General features: G+C 58.7%; 1 protein-coding gene across 1 annotated transcript; it reads right to left on the bottom strand.

Annotated features, from left to right (window-relative positions):
* Positions 1-1355: 1355 nt before the first annotated feature.
* Positions 1356-22843, bottom strand: TNS4 (tensin 4). The gene is made up of 13 exons (XM_036033875.1): positions 22581-22843; positions 18520-19057; positions 12080-12503; positions 10524-10954; positions 8321-8407; positions 7916-8041; positions 6696-6788; positions 6522-6599; positions 5440-5511; positions 4417-4585; positions 3687-3755; positions 3416-3442; positions 1356-2986 (listed from the first exon to the last, which is right to left on the bottom strand). The coding sequence occupies exons 2-13, from the start codon at positions 18962-18964 to the stop codon at positions 2845-2847; spliced, it is 2163 nt and encodes a 720-aa protein (XP_035889768.1). The 5' UTR covers positions 18965-19057; positions 22581-22843; the 3' UTR covers positions 1356-2844.
* Between the last annotated feature and the right edge of the window lie 306 nt (positions 22844-23149).

Consider the following 23149-nt stretch of genomic DNA (forward strand, 5'->3'; position numbering starts at 1 on the left):
TGGTGGTGCAGGTAGCTGCCACCTCCCCTTGCTGTCCGTCACTCCAGCAGCAGCTGGGCTTGGCTCTGGGTCCAGCCACATGGGATGAAGGGGCAGAGGATTTAAATGGGAAAAGAGTGGGAGAGAGGGAAGGTTTTTCTGTCAAGAGGGAGGAGCTGGGTTTAGGGGTGGGTGGGTGGAGAAGGTAAGATGAAGAGAGAGGGGAGGAGGGAGAGAGGAACTGGCCTCGGGGAAGTGGGGAAGCAGGGAAGCGAGAGGAGGTAGGCTGGCAGCATCTGTGTGTGTAGAGAGAAGGGTGGAGAGAGGGATGGGGAGGGACGGGACGTTGGGAGAAGTGACACCGGAGGGGGTATCAGGAGGGGGGCTTAAGGCCAAGGGCTGCAAGGCCTGAAACCTTCTGGAGAGAAAACTCCTGGGCGTCCACGTGTGGGGGCAACGAGCCCTCCCCTCCTGGTTCCTGGGTTGGTGACAGTCCTTCCTCCCCTGGGCCCTCCAGCCTCCCACCCACCCTTGCTGGGCTGGCTGCTCTGCCCACCAGCAAACATCCAAGTCAAGCTCTGTGGCAAGTTTTCCCGGAGGAAAGATGAGCTGCGGCACATGCAACAGAGATTCTTAGCTTCTGCAGACTCTGTCCTGGGCCTGGCGAGGGGGGTGGGCTGGAAGTGTGGTTCGGTAGTGGGAGGGGTAGTGGGAGTGGGGGGGTAGTGGGAGGGGGAGGGGGCAGGGCTATTCACAGCTGTTGGGAGCACCCCTTTCAACACCTTCCAGGGCAGCACCTGCCCCTGGGGCCCACAGCTCAGCCCAAACAGAAGCAGCAGCTCTCCCCTTCCTACGGCTCTTCAGGAAAGTGGGTGCCCCCTGCAGCCCCCTTGGGTACCCCTTGGACTTGGACTGCCAGTGGCAGAAGCCAGGTAGAACCCCCCAGGCCTAGGGTGGGAGGATGACAGGGCCCCTGTCCGGTTCTCTAGGGCTGGACTGGTCGCTTGGGGCTCATCTGGGCCCAAGGACTCTTCTGAACCCCTCTTGAGTGGCTCCTGTCCCACGCACCTCTCCTTGCCCCTCCGGGGACCCGAGTGGGGCCTGGGAACCAGCGGGGGTACCACACAGGAGAAGCCCTAACCCTCTGTCTTCCTGGCAGAGTGGCAGGAAAGGGATCGTGCTGGACACGAGAGGGACAGAGCATGGTTTAAGCGATGGTTTGTGAAGTGGAAGCCAGTGGAGGCTGTCCTGCTGGGAGGGGGTGGGGCACCGGTGGGCTTCCCTAAGACAGAGCCAACTGCTGCCAACTCAGGTCCCCTCCTCTGTTCAGGTCTCCATCCCTGAGGGGACAGTCCCGATGGCCTTAGAACCAACTGTTGTGCAAAGACAGACACTTTATTTTCCGTGATGGGAGCGACACAGGCACCCAGGAGCATGTGGAGGGCTCTCTGCCAGCTCCTACTTCCCCCGCCCCTTGCCCCTGGGCGTGACCTTGAGGATTCTGGCACTGTGACCTTGAGAACCTTGCCTAACATTCTGCAGCCTCTGGTGGTGGAGCGGTGCCAGACCGCAGGCTGGGTGGGCCGGTCTCAGCCGGTCCACCAGCTCAGGGCCACTTCAGTCTGGTTTGGTTTCCTGGGTTGAAATCGTAATCTGTGAGGCCCAACTTTGGCCAAAAATAATGATGCTCTAGCTGGGCCCCCGGTTAGAAGACAGCAGGTACTTGTCTTCATAGAGTAAACGTGGGCTTCTTCTCTGAGCCCCGCCTTCCGCCCTCATGGCGTGGCTTCCTTAGGACCCCAGGCCTGCCAGACAAACTATCCCAGTTTTCTGGAAGGCTGGGTGGGGGTGGGGCGGGAATGGCCGCCCAGCTTCTCCGAGCTTCTTGGAGTGGAGGCCTGGCTGCATTCCTGACTCTCTGCTGCCCCCCTGTGGCTGTAGGGCTAGTTGTCGCCACACCACCGTAGAGTGGGGTGTGTGTGTCTGTGTCTGTGGGTGTGTTGGGGGTTGGGGGACTCAGAAAGACTGGGGCTGAGGCAGAACTAGAGAGATCCATTCCTTGTGTCTGTTCTGGAGGGGTCTCTCTGTCCCCACTCCAGATGTGGTCACACTGGCAACATTTGGGACCGCTGTAGCACCAATAGGAGGACACTGGCTTTCCAAAAACTGAAAAGATGGGGCTTTGACACTAATTTGCAGTGGAGGGGATTAGACATCGAGAACGCGAGGACAGCTGGGTCCGCTCTGACCATGGGGACAAGTCCGCCCTGGCTGAGCTGCCCTAGCAGCCATGGCCTCCTGGCGGGAAGAACCCGGGCCAGAGAATTCAGCTTTGTCCTGGGAACAGCTGCCCGAGAAGCCTTTGGGGAAATGCGGAAAGGAACAGATGTGGAGGGAAAGAGAGTCAGCACACCCTGCATCCACCTGCTCCCAGGCCAGCGGCCCCTGGCCAGGGCCCCGTGGTCTAACGACCCAGCCCTGCTGTCTGCAGTGAACAGGGGCGCAGGCCTCTGGCGTCCAGGCTGATGGGGCCGGGCGTCCCCAGAGGCTGTTTGCACGTGGGGGCCTCAGAGATGGCTGCGCTTCAGAACCGCAGGGAGCGTGTTCAGACGCCCACCAAAGTCTCGGAAGAACAGTGGGTCCTATTGGCCTCCTTTCCTGGATGGGGAAACGGAGGCCCAGGGGGGTTTGAATGAAGGTCACTGCTGAAGGTCACAGGGGGGTTCAAAGGTTTCCACTGAGTACCAGTCTCCTTCAGTTCAGTACACCGGTCCGTCAGCGTGGTGCAGCAGCGTGTGGAGGGGCAGAGAGGAGTTCTGAGCGAGTGCCTTGGGAGATCCGGGGACACGCGCAGGGGGCTCCCCTCTACACTCTGTCTGCGTCCTGCAGCAGAGCGTTCACCAGGCCGATGACCTCGGAGGTCGGCTGGACCGTGTCATACTCTGCGAAGAGGTGGCACACGTTCTCCTGTGATTCCGTCTGGCTCTTGGCCACAAACCCGAAGATCCTGGTGGGAGAGGGCGGCCTGAGTGAGGAGGGGCACCGCGGGCGGCCCCAGGCTGGGAGGACCAGGGAGCTCAGCCCACAGAGCCCCTCCCTGCCCCTGCCCCTGCCCCAGCCAAGTGTCAGCCTGGGAGGCCCCTGGGCTCAAGATCTGGGTTTCCCTCATTTTGACATGGGGGTCCCTGGGAACTACAGGACCGGTGATGTATATCCCATCAGAGTGGGGAGGGCAAGGATGTGTCTTGGCCATCAGCCGGGAGCCTCCCTACAGACTAAGGTTCCCTGAGGTTAGGGCCTGTGCCGCCCCCATCAAGGGTTCTTAAGGTCAGGATGGGCCCCCATTCTTTCTTAATTCCTGCCCCATGCTGGGTGGGAGGCCCTGCCTCAGGGAGACCTCTTACGGGGACCAACCGAGTGGACAGGAAGGCCTTACCGGGAGGGCTTGCAGTACTTCTGCCACCTGTGGGAAGGAACACGGACAGGAGTGAGGGCTGAGGCTCTGCTCCGTGCCTCCGACTCCCGCTCCAGCCCTGGCTGAGCAGGGTGGAGGATGCCCAGCTTCGTCCCTGCCCCCACCACATCCCGCCTGCCCCTCCTTCTGCTGTCCCTGGCCCGTCTGGGACCCCAGTCCCAGAGCCAGAAGGGAACTTCATGGGCAGCTGGGCCCTGGATGGCCTTCCTCCTGTGGCCCAGCTTGAACTCACCTTTGCTGCTCGGGGTCCATGCCACAGAAGCGGAGGGTGGCAAGGGGGTAATGGCGCCGGAAAAACAGCCTGGGAGGAGAAAGGCGAGAAGGGGAGCGAGCTGGTGAGGGCTGGTCCCTGGGTCGTGTGCCTCCAGCATCTCCAGCTCCCTGCCCTCCCAGCCTCCCAGCCGGGCCCCTTGCAGCCCAGCGGGACCTTTCCCACCGCCGGGCCCCGGGGCACGTGCTTGTACATCCCGCCTTTCATGGGGTGCTTCTGCCATGTGTCTGTCCTCCGTGTTGGGGTTTTCTGGCCCCTTTCTCCTCCCTGCCCACCCTGTCATCTAACTATTTGAGGACAGGAATTATGTCTTGGTCGTCTCTTGCTTTTCCAGCCCAGCACCAGGCCCTCGCTAGACTGTAAATTCCTGAGCCCAGGGAAGGAGCAGCCTCGTCCCACTGAGTCCCAGTGGCTGCCAGATGTCCTGTCAGTGGGTGCGGACTTAATCGATGCCCAGTGGATGCTGGTTGATTCCACCTCTATCAGTCACAGTGAAGGGAGCTTTGGCAGGTCATTGCAGTGAGGCTCAGTGGAGACACAGGACTTGCCTGGGGTCACTCAGCATCTCACTGACCCCATGGGCTCCAGGACACTGAATTCTACCTTCATCACTGGTCCATCACCCTCTTGGCTGTGCCCTCCAGCTCACCCTGCCCGGCCCTGCAGCCCCAGGGTAAGGGAGGTCCCTTACTTCCTCTGGAGGTCGGTCAAGGTGATGCCCTGCTCGGTGACTTTGAAGTGGACCACGGTGGGTGTGGGGAGGACGTCCCTCTCCAAGGTGGTCGAGATAGCCTTCCGTATGGCCAAGGCTCCGGTCAGGGTCTCCACACTCACGGAACTCAGGTAGAGGGCATGGCAGCCTGTGGGAGGCAGACACTGAGCTGGGGCCCTGCCAGGATCCGTGGGGTGGGCGGGGGTCACCCAGGCCCTGGTCCTTCCTCTGGCCAGAGCCAGGGGGCAGGGTGGCCTGTCTTCTTCAGAAAGCCAGTAGGGCTCCTCTTTGAGCCGCTGGGCAGACGGACTGAGACTGTGTGGGTGACTAATTTGCGGATTACCCCTGAGGACTCTGGGATCATCTGTTGCTTTGTACTGCCCTGGCCCCTGGCCCTCGGGGGTGGGACAACATGCCCTGTTTGTGGGGACACTCAGGCAAACCTTCCTTCTGCTCAGACCCATGGCTGATGCTGCCTCCACCTCCACCTCCACCCACCCCTTGCAGCCCCTGTTCATTGTTGAGAGAAAAGACTAGGGTGGGGAGGGGGCCATTGTGCTTAGGGAAACAAAGTAGGAGCTGTCACTCAGACAAGTGCTGATCTGTGATTGGCCTCTGGACATGAGGAGGTGGGACCATCTGCCTGTGGAAGCCCCCAGGCCCCCCCAGAGGATGGCAGACACAGAGGTCACCTCTAGAACAGGTACTGCAGGTCCAAACAGACCCCAGCATGTCTGCCTGTGCCCCTGTGTGTGCAGGATGTGGTGTCAGCCTCCCCAGGGCCCCTGCTCTCCGGTCCCTCCTCCCCTTGGCCCACTGCCTGCAGCCTCTCATCTCCCGGTTTACAGGGAGGGGGAGGAATGTGGCACCTTGTTAAAGATGAAGAAATAAGGCAGTGATGAGAAACACGTGTGGACATGCGTGTGCACGTGCGTGCGTGCAGGGCTGGGAGGTGCCCTCCAGGGGCACGGCCCAGCCCAGAGCCTCCCACGTATCACTCACCCGCAGATTTCTTCGGGCAGGAGGCCCGGCTGTCTGTCCAGGGGTCTGAGGCTCCGTCTGCACCTCCCAATTCTGAGCCAAAGTAAAGGAACAAGCCCCGAGGGGCCAGGGGGGGAGTGAGTGGACCCCTCTCCTAGGAACAGGCTTCATTAAGGCCTTTGAACGTCTCCACCTCCACCCACACCTCCAGGAAATGACTGGGCTGAGAAACCAGGTGTGGTTACTGGAATTGGGCGAGAGGGGCCGCTTCGGGCTCCCCGGCGCCCAGCTCGCGAGCCTTTTGATGCCTCCTTCCTTTCCTTCCTCCTCCAGCCCTGGGACAGCTGCAGTGACCTGGTCCTCAGAAGCTGCTGACCCCTTACTTCATTCCAGTCCGCACCAACCCAGGCCTGTTGACCCACATGTAGAGAGCCTGTCGCCATCCCCCCACCAGGGGCTCCCGGGTCCTTGCTCCCTCTCCCAGAAGCCCCCTTGCTGCTCCTCCTGCGAGACGACCCCCTCCCTCGCTCTGTCGGGAGTGCTTGGGGGTGCGGCTCAGCTATAAACTCTAGAGGGGGCTTCCTGCTCTGGACTTGAGGCCGGACTCTGAGTGTTTTTGGGTGAGTTACTTAACACCCTGAACCCTACTTTTCTTATCTGTGAAATGGGGGTAACAGCAACATCTACTCTACAGGGTGGAGTGAGGTATGAATGAATGGGGGAATCCCCAGTAAATGTTAGACCTGGAAGGAAAAAACCCCCACCCCCCCGCCCCCCAGACTGGCTAATTTAATGTTCCTTTCATCCTCTCAAAGAAGGCTGCTATTCATCAAACGTCCATTGTGCCCAGTGTTGTGCTAAGAGCCTCGCCCGAGTTATATCAATTAATCCGTGCACCAGTCCGCTAAGTAGGCATGATGACAGCTGCCCCCATTTCACAGATGAGGAAACTGAGGCTCAGGGATTCTAGAGTATGCACTTGTCACTGTGGCACCGAAATAGCCCACAAATCAGGTGAGACGCGACCGCTCGGAGCCCTCCCCTGCTGGTGAGAACACGCAGACCCGGCGCCCCGCCTCTGCCTCCGGGGGGCCCAGACCCACCTTTCTGCGGGATGGCGAGCGTGCAGGGCAGGGCCAGGGCCATGATGGAGTGCTGCCACACGAAGGCCGAGAGGCTCCCTGCAAGGACATGGGCGGTCTTGCATGAGAAGGCCTTTCCCAGACCACCCTCCTGGCCCAGGGTGGCGGGCCCACCCGGGGGGCCTGGGGGCTCACCAAAGTAGGGCTCCTCATCCGCCCCTTTGAGATGCACCCCTCTGGCGGTGGACTCGATGAGGAAGTGGCGGATCAGGTCACTGCTGTCCTCACCTGGACAGAGAAAGGAGGAGGAAGCATGGGTGTGGGTGAGCGATCCAGAGCCCGCTCGGGGTCCATCTGGAGGTCAACTCGTTCCTCCCTTTCCTCCCGCTCCTGCCTCTGGGGCTGTAGGCGGGAACCCCGTCTCTAAGGCCTCCCCCGCAGGAGGGACCCGCACTTCTGCTCAAAGGCTCCTGCGGCCAGTGACTCTCCCTTCAGCAGACCTTTCTCCTGGTCTCAAGAACCCTCAGGGGTGGTTTAGACCAAATCTCAACTCTTCAGCCTGGTTTCTCTCCCCCTCCCTGCCCCCTCCCGGGTGCCTATGATCCTCCACCAGATGGTCTCCCCCGGAGCCAGCCTGGGAGGGCAAACAATGCCCCCCCCCACTTCTCCGCCAACCCACAGCTCCCTCCTTTCTCTGGGCTCACGAGCAAGGCTTCCTTCATGGCCAACAGCACCCCAGGGCTCACTTTGTTATGTAGCCCGAGAGGCGAGAGGCGTAGGGTAGAGAAATCCCGGCTGGCTTTTCTTCCTTGGGTTTCCACTCCACCACTTACTTGCTCTGTGGGGCCGTCTGCTAACTCTCTGTGGCCCTGTCACCTCATGTTCATTGTAGAGAGCTGCACTCCCGGAGCTCAGGGAGGGGCTGTGACCAGGCACCTCGTGCTGCAGGGACCTGTGTTTAACCTCTGTCCCCAGCGAGGCACCCTGGTGCCTTCCACAGTGTCTGGGGAAGGGTGGATGTCCCGTCCCCGTGTGTTGCATGTACGAGACCACGGGCAAGCACGTGATAAGCTGCCACACATGTGTTTTTACATGGAGTCCGGTCTGGAGGGAGGTGGGCGCTCAGAAGAGAGCAGCCTGGAGCGGGGCTGGGACCTTCCTCCTCCTCGTCCCACCAGGAGATTAAAGCAGGGAATCTGGGGACTCGGGGAGGGGCTTCGAGGCTCAGGCTGGCTGTGAAAGGAGCTTCTCACAGAGCCCCAGGGCTGCAGGGCCGCCAGGGGGAGGCTGAGGTGGGCGCTGCTCCCAGGGGTCATGGTGGGCCCAGCCCAAGGTCACCCTGCAAGCAGCAGCAGAGCTGGGACTGGACCCCACCCTACGCTGTTGCCTGGACAGGCCCCGAGACAGGCGCATACCTGACGCGTTCTGCGCAGCTGCGGGGGCCTCCTGCACCTTCAGGGCGAGGCCGAACGAGCCTCGGTAGGAAGAGCTGTCCCTCACGACGAAGGTCCCCGGCCCCTCCTTCCTCAGCAGCTCGATGGCTGGAATAGTCCTCAGGTCAGAGACGGTTACCGCCCCACCTGGACGCCCTCCGCCCACCAGCCCCAGAGGGTCTTCATGGAGTGGGTGTTCCAGAGCCGCCTCTCGTTCCCGGGAAGTCCTTGCTCTCATGTCATCCCTCAGGTCGTGAGGTCCACACGCAGGACAAGGACATGCCCTTCCCGGGACCTGCCCTTTGCCATTCCCTTCTCTGCCGCCACCCAGGGCCCCGACTGCAGGACCCAGGCCCGACCCCCCCGAAGCACCGCGTGTCCCCTTACCTTGCTCTCGGGAGATGCTCGGCTTGAACCAGTATTTGGAGGTGTCCATCACAAACTTCATGGTGGGCTGCATGTCCCGGGCGGCACCTGGAGATGGACAGAGAAGGGGGCACCCTGTAGGCTGGACAGAGGGGAGCTGGGAGACCCTCCCCCACCCCCTGCCCAGCGGTCCTGTTCAACCCACCCTCTCCTACCCTAACCACAACTGTATCTCCAACTGCCTAAAGGGGCAGAATACAACAGAAGAACTTCAGGGTTCAGCACATCTAGTATTTAGGGGTCTTCCCTTGTATCCTTGGTAATGGATTAAAAAAACCCCAAATAGATGAAAATCTCAGTTTCATGAGAAATTGTTTCTCAAACCTAGTGCTGCCTGCTGGGGACTGAATAAAGGATAAATACGGGATTCTGAGATACATCCTTTGTTTGATTTCTCACTGTTCTCCTCCTTAATAACCCTGCAGGTTCCTTAGGGATTTGCTCAGTTTGGCAAAGAGAAGGAAAGAAAAGGTGAAGGAAGGGAAAACAGCAGGTCCAGGCAGGAAAGGGTGTGCTTGGAGGTCAGGAAATGGGATTCCTGACTCTGTCTGGGGACCACTGTCCGGCCCCTGAAACCCAGAGGGGGCTGAGTGGACTCAGAAACAAACCGCGGAGGGCCCCTTACACTCCAATAGCCTGTGAAGCTCCCGTGAACTTTGCTGTGAGACTGTTTTGCGAATCTAATAAGATCCCCGGGGTGTTTTGAGTGATAATCCCAAAGAGCACCAAACCAGGATAGGACTATCCCCACATGAAGTAAATGTGCTCTCTGGATGCCCAAATGCCCATTTTCCAGGTCCCTACGGCAGAGAGCAGCAGTTCTGAACTTCAGCATCTTGAAAAGGTGTGTTGTGGCCAGCGGAGAGTAACTCACAAAAACTGGACTAAGATCGGCAAATGATTTGCCCTAGGAAGACAGTCAGAGCAGATTCAAAGGCCTGTGCATTTCTCTTGCTTCGAGCCAGAGTGGGATGGAGCAGCCAGCTGGAGTCAGCATTTCATCCCTCCTGCCCCTCCCCTGTATGCCCCCCCAGGCTGTGAGTCACCTTGATACCCCTTTGGCGGCCCAGGGAGGGCTGAGAGGCCGGCCCTGGGAAGGAGATGGCTGAGCAGCTGAGCGAGGAGGGGCAGTGTCCCTGGGGCTAGCAAGGGCCCTGCTCCCAGCCTGTTGTTTACCGCTCTGGGCTCTGGGTGGGTTTGCTCTGTCGCAGGCCTGCAGGCACAGCCTCTGGGGAGGAGGCCGTTTGCTGTGTCGTGGTCTTAGCTGTCTGAACTGGCGCGCCTCGGCTCCGTTCCCCTGTCCGCCTTTGTCTGCCTGTCCATCCGCCAGCGTCAGAGTTACGGCCGACTGGCTCCAGAGTCACGGCCCACTGACTCGCCCTCCCCCTCCCCGTCTCCCTCTCCTGAGCTGAGTTTAGTCATCGAGGCTGCTGCTCCCACGGCCCGAGGGTCTCTGGGCTCTGTCCCTTCTCCTCCCACCCCCCCACGACCACCCTGGTGCAGGCTCCGCTCCGGCTTGTCTGGACCACCTCATGACAAGAACCCAAACAGAACCAAACGAGCCGGGCCCTGTACGTAACTCATCTGCCAAGCGGATCTGTCGACTGCCCCATCACTCTCCTGTGTGAGACACTCATGCTCTCCCGTTGCCTGAAGGGTAAAATCTACCCTTCAGCCCAGTGTTCAAGGCCTTTTACAATCTGGCCCTGAATTACTCCCAGCGACCTACCTCCCTGGCAGTCCAGTCATCTCCTAAACATGCCCTGTGCTCCACACCGTCACGCTGGTGGGCGCTATTCCCTCTGCTGGGGACCCCTTTCCTCTCCTGCCCTGGCCACGGATGCCTGATCTGCACCCAGACTCAGCGAAGGCGTCCCTCCCCCTGCGGAGTCCTCCCAGTTCTCCAGGGCGAGGGGGTCACCCCTCCCTCTGTGGTCCCATACGACTTCGAACATTCCTTTACCCTCGTGTTTATCCTAGTCTACAGTTATCCTTGCTTTTGGCCTCTCTTTTTAGACTGATTTCCTCTCTCCCGACTCCCTGGCATGGTGCTTGGCACACAGTAGGCTCTCAGTCAGTGTGTTGACTGACTATCGCAGAAGCCCGCTGGTGCTTTGTCTGGCCCCCCTGGCCAAAGCTTGCAGTGCTTGAGGTGTCGGCTTACCTGTGCCTTCTGGGGATGGGGCGGGAGAGGCTTCTGGCGGGGACTGGCTGTGGCTCCTGGTGGCCGGACAAGGGTTGCTGGCAGAAGCAGCCCCAGATCGGACGGAGTCCTGGTGTCCTGGGGTCCCCTGGGGTTGGGGAGACCCTGGTTCCGGGCAGCCGTTGATCAGCACGATGGGTATGTCCACCATGGAGTTGGCGATGGATGGGGGGCAGCTGCTGGCATGTTCCTTGGCCAGTGGTGGGGAGCAGGTGGCTCTGGGCCGGCCCACGCCTGCGATGGTATTGCTGGGGACCTGGATGTCACAGGCTTTTGTACACAGGGACGCTGGGCCCAGGTTGTGGAGGCTGGAGGAAGAGCTGGCCGGGCTTTCCAAGGACCTAGAGCATGACTGTTGGCTGGAGAGGCTGCAGCGGAGGAGGGACTGGCTGCTGCAAGGGGAGAGAGTGGCAGACGGGCAGGGCGTTAGGGTGCCGAGGTGGGCGCTCGGGGGCGGGAGCCAGGCTCTGGTGTTCAGCGATCTAGGTGCCTACGGCCTTGGCCAAGTAAAATGCTGCAGAATCCACTCCCTATAGCCCGGAGCACAAGGCATGCCTGCCTGACCCCCAAGGGGTGCCGAAGGATGCAGAAATGTCCTTGCGCTGTTGAGTCTTGGGTCAGTTAAAGTAGCCAAATGGGCTGCCCCTCCGCACACCACAGGCCTCAGGCTGGACGGATTCCCTCTGCTTCCCCAGCAAGGCAGGTCTGACTGAGCCGTCACACCAGCATCCCCATCAGCTCCATCACTCCCATGAACCCTGCACACAGGCTGGACCCGCAGTGGACCCGTCCGAGCTAATGCCGAGGGAATTCCCCAGCTGGGGGAGGAGGAGGCAGCTCTGCACCCAGCCGGACTCTCCCCGAGCTCACAGGCCCGTGCCAGCGGGCACGGCCGTGGGACCCCAGCCTCCTTGCTGGGGACTGCCTCCACCAGCGGCTCTGGAACTGGGGTGGGGGGACAGAGGTCCTGTGGTTGGGCCCTCCTGTGCAGGGTGGGTGGGTGAGTGCAGCTCCACCGGGGGGCCTGCGGGGGGACCGGGCTGGGCGATTGTCAGTCATGTCCAGGTCTGCCTCTCTCCTGCTGGGTTTTGCAGCAACAAAGAGGAAGGAGTCTCTTTTTTCCTAAATGGTTCACCCTAGGCCCCTCAAGTCTATTTACATCTTTTAAAACAAAACAAAACAAAACAAGAACCAAATCCTTCCTCAAGATGGACTGCATGAGGGCTGGAAAGGATACAGGTGGGCCTTATTAATACGATTCTTTTCCCAAGAGGTGGATGTAAGTCAAGATTTTTGTGTACTGAATCCTATTCCAAATGGAAGGCTTGAGATCCCAATGGCTGTGGTGGCATAAAGGAGAACAGCCACTCTTTTATTTTTGGTGCATTCCCAGATTTTGCTCCAAGCAGGGTGCTTCTCCAGTTCTAGGCTCTGTGTGTGCATGAGCATGTGTGTGCGCGTGTGTGTGTGCGTGCGCTGTGGGGGAAGCGTCAGAAGCTGTCCTGGGAGTGACCTACCTTCCAAACACATAGCTGACGTCAGATGCTGGGCTGGCTGAGAGTGCGGAGCCCCTGCTGCCTTGCTGGGGGCCAGGGCCGCCCAGCCTCTTCTCCAAGCCTGCGGAAGCCTTCAGCGGGGAACCCAGGCCATGGGGGCCCGAGGCCTTGCTCCTTGTGCAGGGGATGGAGATGCTAGGAGAGGGTGGGGGGTGAGAGGACGCAGCCCCAGAGGCGGGTGGAGGACGCTGGTGGCCCCTGCCTTGGTTCCCAGAGAAGATGAGGCTCTCGCTGCTGCTCCGGGTCTCTCGGGGGACGTCTCTGGAAAGGAGGAGGCCGCCACTGCGTGGGGAGCCGAACGGCGGGCTGACCGACGGGCTGGAGCAGCGCTGGGGGCCGTCGTGGCACGTTGACCTTGTGGAGGTGACCTCGATGTACTTGATATCTTTGGGGATAGAGGCAGAGCGTTGGTGAGACCGGGAGGCTGGGTTCCCAGGACCTGGGGGACGCTGGGAGAGCCCCCTCTGTTAAACAGGCCAGACCACTGAGACCCAGAGCGAGAATCTCACTGGAGTCAGGATTGGTGTCCAGCTCCACCTGCAGGGCCCAGTGCCAGAGTCACCCTCTTTGTGATATCTTCCCTTGGTGGGGACCGGCCTTGCCCTGGAGTCAGGCAGCCCTGGGTTTCAGGCCGGGCTCTGCCACTTGCTGCCTGGGAGAGCCTGGCTAACTGCCCTCGTCACCTAGACGCTCAGTCTCCACGCCTGTCAAACAGGCAGTGAGGACGGAATGAGATGAAGGCAGGGGGCCCATCGCCGTGCCTGTCACATAGTCAGCCCTTTAAAACTGGCACATAGTAGTAAGCCCTTTGTGCCCCCCCTGGGGGGGGTCTGAAATGACCTGAGTGTGCCAGGCACCTCTCCTGGCGCCTCTGTTACTCAGGGGGTGAGAAAGCTGTTTCTGTGTCTGAACCTACTGTGAAGCCCTGGTTGCACCCTAGGGTCACCCAGTGAGCTTTTAAAAGTCCCAGTGCCCAGGCTCCCCTTTGCGCCCATTAGACCAGCATCTCTGGGGTGGGCTCAGGCCTCAGGCTGTTTGTTTAGTTCCCCAGGTGATTCCAGCGTCACCGTGGTCCCTGCCCAGCAGCGCACTCCACCTGGGAGCGGGCCTGATGTGCAGAATCTCAGGCTCCACCCCGGGCCCATCGCATCAGAATCTGCAATTTTAGCGAGAACCTGGGGATCAGGGTCCACCGCAGAGTTTGAGAACTCTGCTTTAGGGCAGGAGTTTCCAGAGGGCAGGGCGGGCCGTGCTGGTGGCTGGTCATCGCACTTGGCCCTGGCTGCTGGCTCACTCCGAAGTTCTTAAATTCCCCAGTTGGGGGCACCTAGGACTTTTGTGCCCAGACCGTGTTCCTCCCTGGAGTGGGGTGCCCTGTGGTTCTCCCCAGGGTGGAGATGGACACCCCTCTTCCTGGCCTGGGGGAGAGGAACTATCCTCAGTGCTTTTCCAGCAAAGGTGGTGAAAAGTGGGGGTTACCGAGGGCTGTGACCCCTGCCTCTGGCTTCCCAGGATGGAAACTGAGGCAGAGTCCCCAGGAAACTGCACCCTCAGCTCCTGTCTGCCTACCTCTCACCTACTTGGGCCCTGGCATGCGCACCCCGCCTGCCGTGACTCTGGAGTACCTGCCTGCCCCGGCCTGCTCTGGGGCAGGGCCTTCTGGCTCTGCTCACCACCGCTGCCTCTGTCTGAGCCTGCTGGGCCGGGGCTGGGTGCGGGGCTGCGTCAGACGAGAGGCGATGATGGGCTGACCTGGGCTTGTTGCTCCAGAGGCAGAGGCACGGGCCTGGCTTTGTCGTCAGACCAGCCTGGGTGTGAGTCCTGGCTTTGCCGCTTTCCCACCCAGAGGCATCGGGGACCTTTCCTAACCACCCTGAACCTCAGTTTCCTCGTGTGCGAAGTGGGGGCGTAAAACCAACACTTGCAGTGAGGATAAAGTGCACGGATGAACGGAGCCCGGAGTCTGGCCCCCCCTGGGGCCCTAGGAGCATCTTCTCCCCGCCTGCTTTTGGGGGCAGCACTGGCCAGGTGGCTAACGCGCTCTGGCTGAAGCGTGGGTCCCACTGCTGACGGCAAGGGGAGAATATTTGGCACCATGTGCTGTGGGCTCTGAAAGAAATGAGGTCTTGGAATGGAGTGGATTCTTCTGGAAGTTTGGCAAGCACAACTTGTATTTTTATAGGACTTTATAGTGTTTATACCCATAATCCTTTCAAGCTTCACAACGGCCCTCATGGCCAGCGCCAGCAGACATCACTTTTATAGAGGACACTGAGGCCCAGAGAAATGGGGGGAGGGGGTGGAGCTAACATTTACTGCACGGTTTTTAATAAAGGCTGGTATTTATTAAGTGCTCTCTGCCAGCACTGTTACGAACATGTTACCTGCATGAATTTATTCAGCCCTCACGATCACTCCATGGAAGCAGGAAATACTATTAATTCCGTATATCAGATGAGAGATCCAGGCACAGAGAGGTTAGGTGAGGTGTCCAGTGTGGCACAGCCAGGGAGTAAGAGGAACCGGACTTCTGTGCCTGTGCTCTGATGGGGGACCTCTTGCCTGGAGGAGGGGGCTCCTGGGGACCTTTCCCCTGAGGCCTTGGCCAGAGAGAAGGTGCTGAGAAGGTGCTCAGCTGCTTTGGGGAGGGTCTGTTGGTCCGGGGAAGCTCTGGGCCACGTCCTCACCGGGCCATGCAAACTCTCCCAGGGCCATGCTTGGGGGAGGAGGAAGCCAGCGGGGAGTGCAGGAGTGGCCCGGAGCTGTGAGTCACTTCCTGCTGTTGGCGAGGTGTGTTTGCCTGGGGGAGAGGGAGGGGGAGCCCTAACCCCGCCCATCACCGGGTGCAGTCACTGTTTACAGGCCCCTGGGGCGAGTCTGAGCAGGGCGCAGTGGAAGTGGGTGCCAGCACCCAGGTGGGTGGGTGGGGTCACGTGGGTGGGGGAAGGAGAGACCGTATTTAGGCACCTTTCACTTGGGATTGGCAAACAGCCTTTCCTGGCAGAAACTGCTGGAAAATAAAATGTGGGGGTCTGTTCCAAAGATGGGGAGGGGAGGAAGGGAGGATAGAGAAAGAAATACGGGGTTGGCTTCTAGGAGCCGCATCCCCTGTGGGATGGGAGCCCTGCCCGGTCACCACCGAACCTGAAGGAAGGTCCGCAGGAGGCAGGGGCAGGGAGCTAGCTCATCGCTATTTCCTCCACAGGGCAGAGGGCAGGGGCCGGCAGCACCAAGGTCTTCCTGGACCTGCAGGCTGGGGCGCAGGTAGGCTCACAGCTGTGCGCACTCGGAACAGAGTTGACTCTTATGTTATTATTTATGGATTATTGTATTGTTTTCCATGTGAACAACAGTGAACCTACTTCTGCCCCTGCCTGCATTTAGGGGAGGGATCAGCGTAGGATCACCGATGTTTAATTCTTAATTTTGCCAAGTGAGGGAAGAGAAACAGCAGGCATTTGCTAGCACCACTGTTACCTTCCCTTCGACACCCCAAAAGTTGGAAGGGTGAGACTGCAGGGAACAGCCGTGGCCACGTGGCAGCTCACCGAGGTGCCCAGAGTTGGTTGCCACGGGCTGGGGAGAGCTTGCTGTGTCAGCAGCCGTGGAGGTCTGAGGGGAGGGTTTTGGGAGGTCAAGATGCTCGGTGCAGCTCAGCGCAGTGACCGGCGGGCACTCGCTATTCTGAGAGATCAGACAGAACTTCCTAACGGGGAGCCGACTAGGCCGGGCTGGGTCGGGAGGGAGTGAGCTCCCAGATATCACAGGTATCCAAGTGCAGATTAGAGGAGAGGGTTTAAAAAAAAAAAACATTCCGCCCTGGCTGGCATAGCTCAGTGGATTGAGTGCGGGCTGCGAACCAAAGTGTCACAGGTTCGATTCCCAGCCAGGGCACATGCCTGGGTTGCAGGCCACAGCCCCCAGCAACCGCACATTGTGCACACTGATGTCCCCCCCTCTCCCTCCCTTCCCTCTCTAAAAATAAATAAATAGATCTTGAAAGAAAAAACACCATTCCATCACAAGGAGCTAGGACAGAGCGAGGGGCTTCTTCAGGCCTCTTGAACCACGGCTGCCTTCTGAGCGCCTGAGTCCGGTGGACTCATCCTTGTGTTAGCGGGTTGTGGCCAGGACATGTGAGAACACAGACCTCTCTCTGCTCATCGGCCCCTTGGGGGAAGGGCCCACTGTCCGTGTCCCCACCTCACACAGGTGGATGCTCCGCAGAGACTGGTCTGGACGCTCCCCACCCCCACCCCCGCCCCGGCCTGGAGTGTGCAGAACGGAAAGTCTGCCTTGGGGCAGGAACATTAAAGTCCTGGACTCGCTCTTGTCACTGGCAATTAGGCCCCAACCCCTTTCCCTGCAGAGGCACGCCCGGGCCTCGCCGTAAAATGCAGGATGACTGTCGAGGGAGGGCGAGGGCGGGAGGCAGTTCTTTTAACTGGCCTGGCAGGCAGAGCTCAGTGGGAGGAACAGAAGGCAGGTCAGGGGCCCCGGCGCCAGAGGACCTGGGTGCCAGGCTCGTTTTCTCCCCGGAGCCTGACCCTGTGCTGGGGCCGGTCCTGAATGCAGCCCTGGCGTCTAATAAAGCAGCCGTGGCTTAGAGTGACTCACGGTGCGCCAGGACTGGTGGTAAACACCCGGGTGTTGTTTCTTTTAATCCCTGCAACACCCTTTGAGGTAAGAACTCATTTATATTTTACAGACGAGGAGTCTGAGACACAAAGGAGTGAAGTGAACAGCTCGTGTAGGGTCTGCCTGACTCCCGTGATTAGGCTGGAGGACTGGCTCCTGACTCAACTCCATGAACCTCGGGCTTTTCATCCATAAAATGAGGATAAAACAATCACCTCGTGGGGGTGAACTGGGAGGATAAAAGGTTCTACTATAAAGTGCTCAGCACAGTGCCTGGACATAGTAAGCACTCAATAAACAAGTAGACATTCTCACGGACCCTGTCTTTAATCCTACCCACACTCCTGGGCCCATGCTGATTGCTTAAATCCCTGGAAGCTTCCGTTTTCTAGCCTGTCTAATGGGGCTGCTGCTCCTTGACCTTCATTTTCAAAGTAAACTTAAAACTTTTTGCTTGGGAAACTGAAGCCGGAGGTAGGGGTTTCCAGACCCCCGAGGATTTAGTGGTGTGCTGGAGGTGGCTTGTGCCAACTCAGGATGGCTGATGGTTAAATTCCCAGGATTTTGTCAGGCTGGTTGCTAAACTCAGCCATTATTAAACATTAAATTATATAAAAATGCAATAAACTGCCCTGGCTGGCATAGCTCAGTGGATTGAGCGTGGGCTGGGAACCAAAGCATCATAAGTTTGATTCCCAGTCAGGGCACATGCCTGGGTTGCAGGCCACGGCCTCCAGCAACCGCACATTGATGTTTCTCTCTCTCTCTTTCTCCCTCCCTTCCCTCTCTAAAAATAAATAAATAAAAAATCTTAAAAAAAAAAGAATGGAATTTCTCGATTCCCTCACCAAAGCTTTAAACAAATGCAATAAACTGACATGTTAAAAACAGAACTAATACATATTCAGAATTCATCACATCCCAGTGATTTTCCTGCTTTTGACTATGATCCACACTCTTGAGATTACCTACATCTGCCGGCCGGCCCAGTGCAAACACCATGCAGTAGCCTGCCGCCATGTATCTCTCTCCCAGGTCACCTTCAGTGACATCGTGTCAGCGGCCTGAAATGGGCCATGGTGGGAGAATTGATGCCATGGAAACTGGTCAAGGCTTCCTATCGGGGTTCTCCTCCCGCCCACCAGGAGGTCGGCGTCCGACCTTCACTGCACACTACGGCTTAACACAGCAGAGCCGCCACCCGGAACAGGCCGAAATCTGGGTCCCTCCCGCTCCATCCGTCCAGCTTGGGCCTCCCCAGAGTAATACTTCCCTACACAGAGACAGGGGATCAGAGAGACACCCCACAAAATTTTTAGATGCCCAGGTTAGGACCTAAGGAGAGACACCCATAGAATAACACGGTTCTGGGGTCCCCATGCCTACTGTGCTCTTATTTATAATGCATGGCATTGTACAAAAAATATATATGTATATATATAAATAATGCATGGCATTATACAAAATACATATAAGTATGCATATTTATATAAACATGTTAGCTTATTTAAATGATCTGAAAAATCACACAAAGCAGACATCCATCACCTTCCAAACTCAGGAGCCAAATAGAAGTGGATAGTGAGGGAAATTTGTTTTCATCCCTTTCGTATAGCAGCAAAAACAGGGGAGTTAAGCAAACTGTTTAAGGCTGCAGGTCATCTCCCAGCAGGACGTTGCCTCCTGCTCCTGCTCTGGAGAAAAGTCCTCCTTCCTGAACTCTGCCCCCTGCCCCCCTCCTGGCACTGCGCCCCGGTCCTTACCCAAGCCTTCAGGTTCCTCTTTCTTTCTCCTCGGGGAGGCGCTCTGGGTGGGCTCAGCCCAGGGGCCACCAGGCCCTGGGGGGAGCAGCTGGAAGGTGGGGTCCAGTTCCAGAATCATCTGGTTGAGGCTCTCCAGGGAGAGGTCAATGTAGGAGTCCAGGTCACCCAGGGCGCCTGAGGTCTGCTCACCCAGGGGCGGTAGGAGGCCGCTGGCCTTGGCTCCGGCCGGGGGGGCCTGCTGGAGCCTGTTGTGGGGCTCCTTGCAGGGCGTGGGGGCCATCAGCGTCTGCGTCCCCCAGCCTTGTGTGGTATAGTAAGGACACTGCGGCATCACCGGCAAGTTGGGGCTGGGTGCTGGGTGCAGGGCCCTCCTGGGTTCTTCACAGGGAGCCAGATGGACTGCGTGGCCTCCTGCCAGCAGGGAGCTGGACATCACCTGTGACATGGCGGGGGCAGTGTCCCGCAGTTTACCTCCAGCTTCTGATCAGCCTCGCTTATATCCCGGAGATGTCACCTGCCAACCAGGAGCTCCCAGGACCTGAAAGAGGCCGGGGAGGGGGGAGTTGAGCATGTTTTGTAGGTGAAGCCCCTGCCTCCTCTCCCTGCCAGACAAAGGCATGTTTATTCCTTCAAGGAGAGACTCGGAAACTGGAGCCCAACTGCCTGGGTTTGCATCTCGGCTCCACCACTTACTGGCTGTGTACCATCGGGCAGGTTAGATCACTTCCCTGTGCCTCAGTTTCCTTACCTACAAAGTGAGTTAATGCTTGTAACATGCTTAGAATAGCCTGGCCCGTACTAAGCATTATGCAAGTTATTGTTAAATAAAATAACTCCGATAGATGTTTATTAAATATCTACTAGGTACCAGCCTTATTTATGAAATGCTAGCTAGTATTTAGTGACTAATTACTGTGTGCATAGTTACTGGTGTTTACGCACAAAGTCTTAAAATCCTCACAACCACCCTATGAAGTAATATTATAATTACACCATAGTACGATGTGGGAATGGAGACACAGAGCGGTAAATAACTTGCCCCGGGGGGGGAAGTTACCAACAAGTGTCAGAGCAGAGTGGACCCCGGGCTATCCGATGTCAGAACCCCTGCATTTAGCTGCTACTCCACGTGGGCCAGGGTGTGACCCAGACAAGGAAGCAGGTGAGCAATCACGTAAACAGTGACACTAAGGAGCGGAGAAAGCGGAGCGGACTCTGTAGGCACTGGGGGGGAGGTTAAGGAGGACTTCCTGGAGGAAGGAACATGTATAAAGGGAGGCAGGAAGGAAAAGCAGGAGCTAGCTGGCCACGCAGGTGTTCAGAGGCCCTGACAGATGGGGGTGACTGGGAGGCATGACTGAGCACATGGGGACAGGATGCACCTAGGGTAGACGGAGGGGAAGATGGCGTGGGGGAGGCAGGCTGGCCAGGCCATGCAGCGACTTGCGGGCTGGGCTCCGTGGGACGAGGGGGAGGAGCTACAGAGCAGTTCTGCGCTGGGGAGTGACATCAGATGATACTCAGTCCCTGGATGCTCCTCTGGGAAAGAGATGCCTCCACTTCCTCACTTTCCTCACTGTGGAAAGTCCTTCCTGTTGTCTAATCACAATGTCACACATTAGCACTTTGCTACAGGTGGGGCTGGGTAAGGGGTAAGAGGTTCTGGGACTCGGGCTGCCAAGGAAGCTGTAAGGAGCTGGGACGTGCTGATCACAGTCACTGCCTGCCCTGAGCCTCGCCGTTCATCCCCGATACTCCCCACCTCTGCTTCTCCTTTTTCCAAGGTGCTTCCATGAGACCCCCTTTCAGAGTCAGACCCCCAGTGCTAGAAAAGGTGTTGAGACCAGCCTGGAGCTATTGAAATAAATACGGACTTTGGAGCTTGAAGATTCAGATTCGATTCCCAGCTCCAACACTTCCTTAGGGTGACATCTGACCCGTAGCATCCTCCTCTGTGAGGTGGGCATGAGAATTCCTGGCCTGCACCCTCCCCGAGAGGGACCCGGGACCGGTGAGGCGCTGCTTGGGAAAGCATTTGGACGGGTCAAAATGCTCCTTAGAAATAAGGGCTTGTCTAGGGCATAACAGCTCCATAAGAGTAAATGAGGATAGCTCCCGTTTATCAAGCGTTCACCAGGTGCCCGGTGCTGATCTATGTGTTTATCTCTGGTAATTCTCCTCTAGGATTGCACCCGTAGTACCAGCCCATTTCACAGATGAAGATACTGAGGCTCAGAGAGGTTAAGAAATCGGCACAGGCTGCACACCTAGATGAGGGACAGAGCAGGGATTCAAACCCAGGCTGTGGGCCTTTGGACACTTAACTCCTTGTGCCACACGGAGTTCAAATGCAGAGGGACGCCTGCGGTCCAGAGAGGGCACGTGACTTGCCCAAGTCACACAGGAAGTTAATGAGAAGAGCCAGGCCCCTCTCCTCGTCCACGGCTCCTGTGGGCCTCCGCCAGGCTTCTCCTTGGCCGAGCCCTGGAGGGGGTGGCGCATCCCAGGCTCCCGAAGTGTGTCTATAAATGGCAGTGGAAGGGAGTCGGTCTCTGAGCTCCTTCCCGGGGGCAGCTGAGGACACGGAGCTGCGGCTTTTCCCTCACACGCTCCCAGAGGCCTGGGTTTGCTGGGGCAGGACCTCGGCGGGGTTCTCGTCCAGGCCCCGCAGAGGAGGAGGCTGGGCTTAGCGACTCTATGGAGTACACTGGGGGCCTGGGCCTCCCCGCAGGCTGAGGACCTAGGATGCCTGCCAGCTGCTCTGGAAACTACTTTTGTGCCACCCTGGGAAGGAAGCCTTTCCTTCCTTTCTGGACCTCACTTGTCCCATCTCTATAATGGGGATATTATAATAACAGACATTTAAAATGGACTCATGTTCTTTTCTCAATGGTTCTGCGAGGAGGGCACTCTTACTGTGGAGCTAGAGAGGCTAAGGGATTCGCCCAAGGTCGTACATCCCGCAGAACCGAGGGGTGGGATTGGGACTTGAACCTGGGTGGTCAAGGCTCCCATACCCCATGCCTCTGCCCCATAGATTTAGGACCCCTTTCAACTCTTCCCCTCATGGGATTCTGGAACCCGTGGGACAGGCCTGGGAGGGCTCTGCTTCAGACTCCTCTCACTTGCATGTCCCCGAATCTCCCTGGCCCTCCCCGGGCAGGGCCCGGGCACATGGCTCTGTTCCTGGATGCCCCGCCCCTACCAGTGCACGGTCCTAGCTCTTCCGTTCCTGCTCTAAGGGGGAGGAGGGTCGGGTGCCTGGGGCTCAGGACTTCGTGAGTGTGTGGGTGGCGGTGGTAGAGGTAGGATGGCGGGGGTGTAGGGGCCAGAGAGGTCCCAGCCAGCTCAGCCCTATTTATAGGTCCTTCCCACCCAATCCCCCTTCAGATCTGGACTCGAATCTCTCTGTTCCCAAGGGCCCCGGAGGCAGGAGCGTCCTGCTACCTTGGCATTTTCCCTCTTCTGCGTCACTGCCAACCTCTTCTCCCTCCTGCAGGCCCAAGTCCGTGAAGGGAGGGGGTGGGAGGGGGTGAGCCTGAGTCCCCCCAAAAGCTACTTGCCTCATTAGCTCACCCCTCACTCACCCGCCATCCCGGAAGAGTGGCTTCTGTCTGACTGTACTGTCCCCTGCACCCAGGCCAGGGACAGCAGGGACCTGCAGGACCTCTGAAACTACGGCCCCCCACCTCTGGGTCCCTAGCAGCCTGAGGGGCCCAGCCCCAGGGCTCAGGCCAGGCTGAAAGGCGGGAGGCCGGGTTCCGTACCAATTCCCTTCCCAAATCTGCAACCCCCTTCTCCTCCCTGCACCTTGGTTATGTCATCTGCACACCCCGGGGCACGGAGTTTCTCCCTCAAAGTGCTAAACTTTGCAGTCTGTGGTCCCGAGACTATGTCTCCCTCCTTCACAGCCTCTTTCCCCTTCCTCCCCACCTTCGCCCCGAGCCCAGAGCCCCAGAAGTGGAGAAGCAGGGGACCCAGGGTTAAATGAGTCAGGGCTGGAAAGGTGCTGAGTCTCCCTCTCTTCTTCTCCTCCTTAAAGAAGCAAGGCACCTACCTACCTGGTGTCCAGGGCAGACAGGCAGCTGCGTTCACTCCCGGCTCCTGGGATCGAGACCTCTCAGAGACGGACTAGGTGAGCAGTCAGGGGAGGCGCAGCTCACCTCAGACCCGCCTTAAGAGCACCCGCCTCCCTCCTCCCCTCAGGGTCCCGCACTGGGCCAACTGACTGCAGGCCCCGCCCCTCCCCTGGCCGGACAGCTCAGGTGGGGCTGGCTCCGGCGCAGAGAAGGGAAGCCCTGGGTGCTGGTGGCCTGGCCTGGCCTGAGGTGGGCTGGGGCTGGGGCTGGGGCTGTCTGTGAGGAGCTCCCAAACTCCCTCCCACCCCCCACGTGCACCACATGCTCAGCGGAGCCTTGCTTGGTTGGGCAGGGACTTGTTAAAACCAAGGTGTGCTGGCTGTGGGCATTCCTGTTACCACGTGCCAGCCGGGGGCGGGACCTTGGGTTGGCAGAGCTGGCAGAAAGTGAGGTTCTTGATCTGGGGACAGCAGGATGCCTGTGGGCAGGAGACCCTTCCCACAGCCTCGTCCTGTGTCGCCCGGGCGGGGTTGCCCTGTGTCAGCACAGGG

This window comes from Phyllostomus discolor, chromosome 8 (genome assembly GCF_004126475.2).
Source record: "Phyllostomus discolor isolate MPI-MPIP mPhyDis1 chromosome 8, mPhyDis1.pri.v3, whole genome shotgun sequence".
NCBI lineage: Eukaryota > Metazoa > Chordata > Mammalia > Chiroptera > Phyllostomidae > Phyllostomus > Phyllostomus discolor.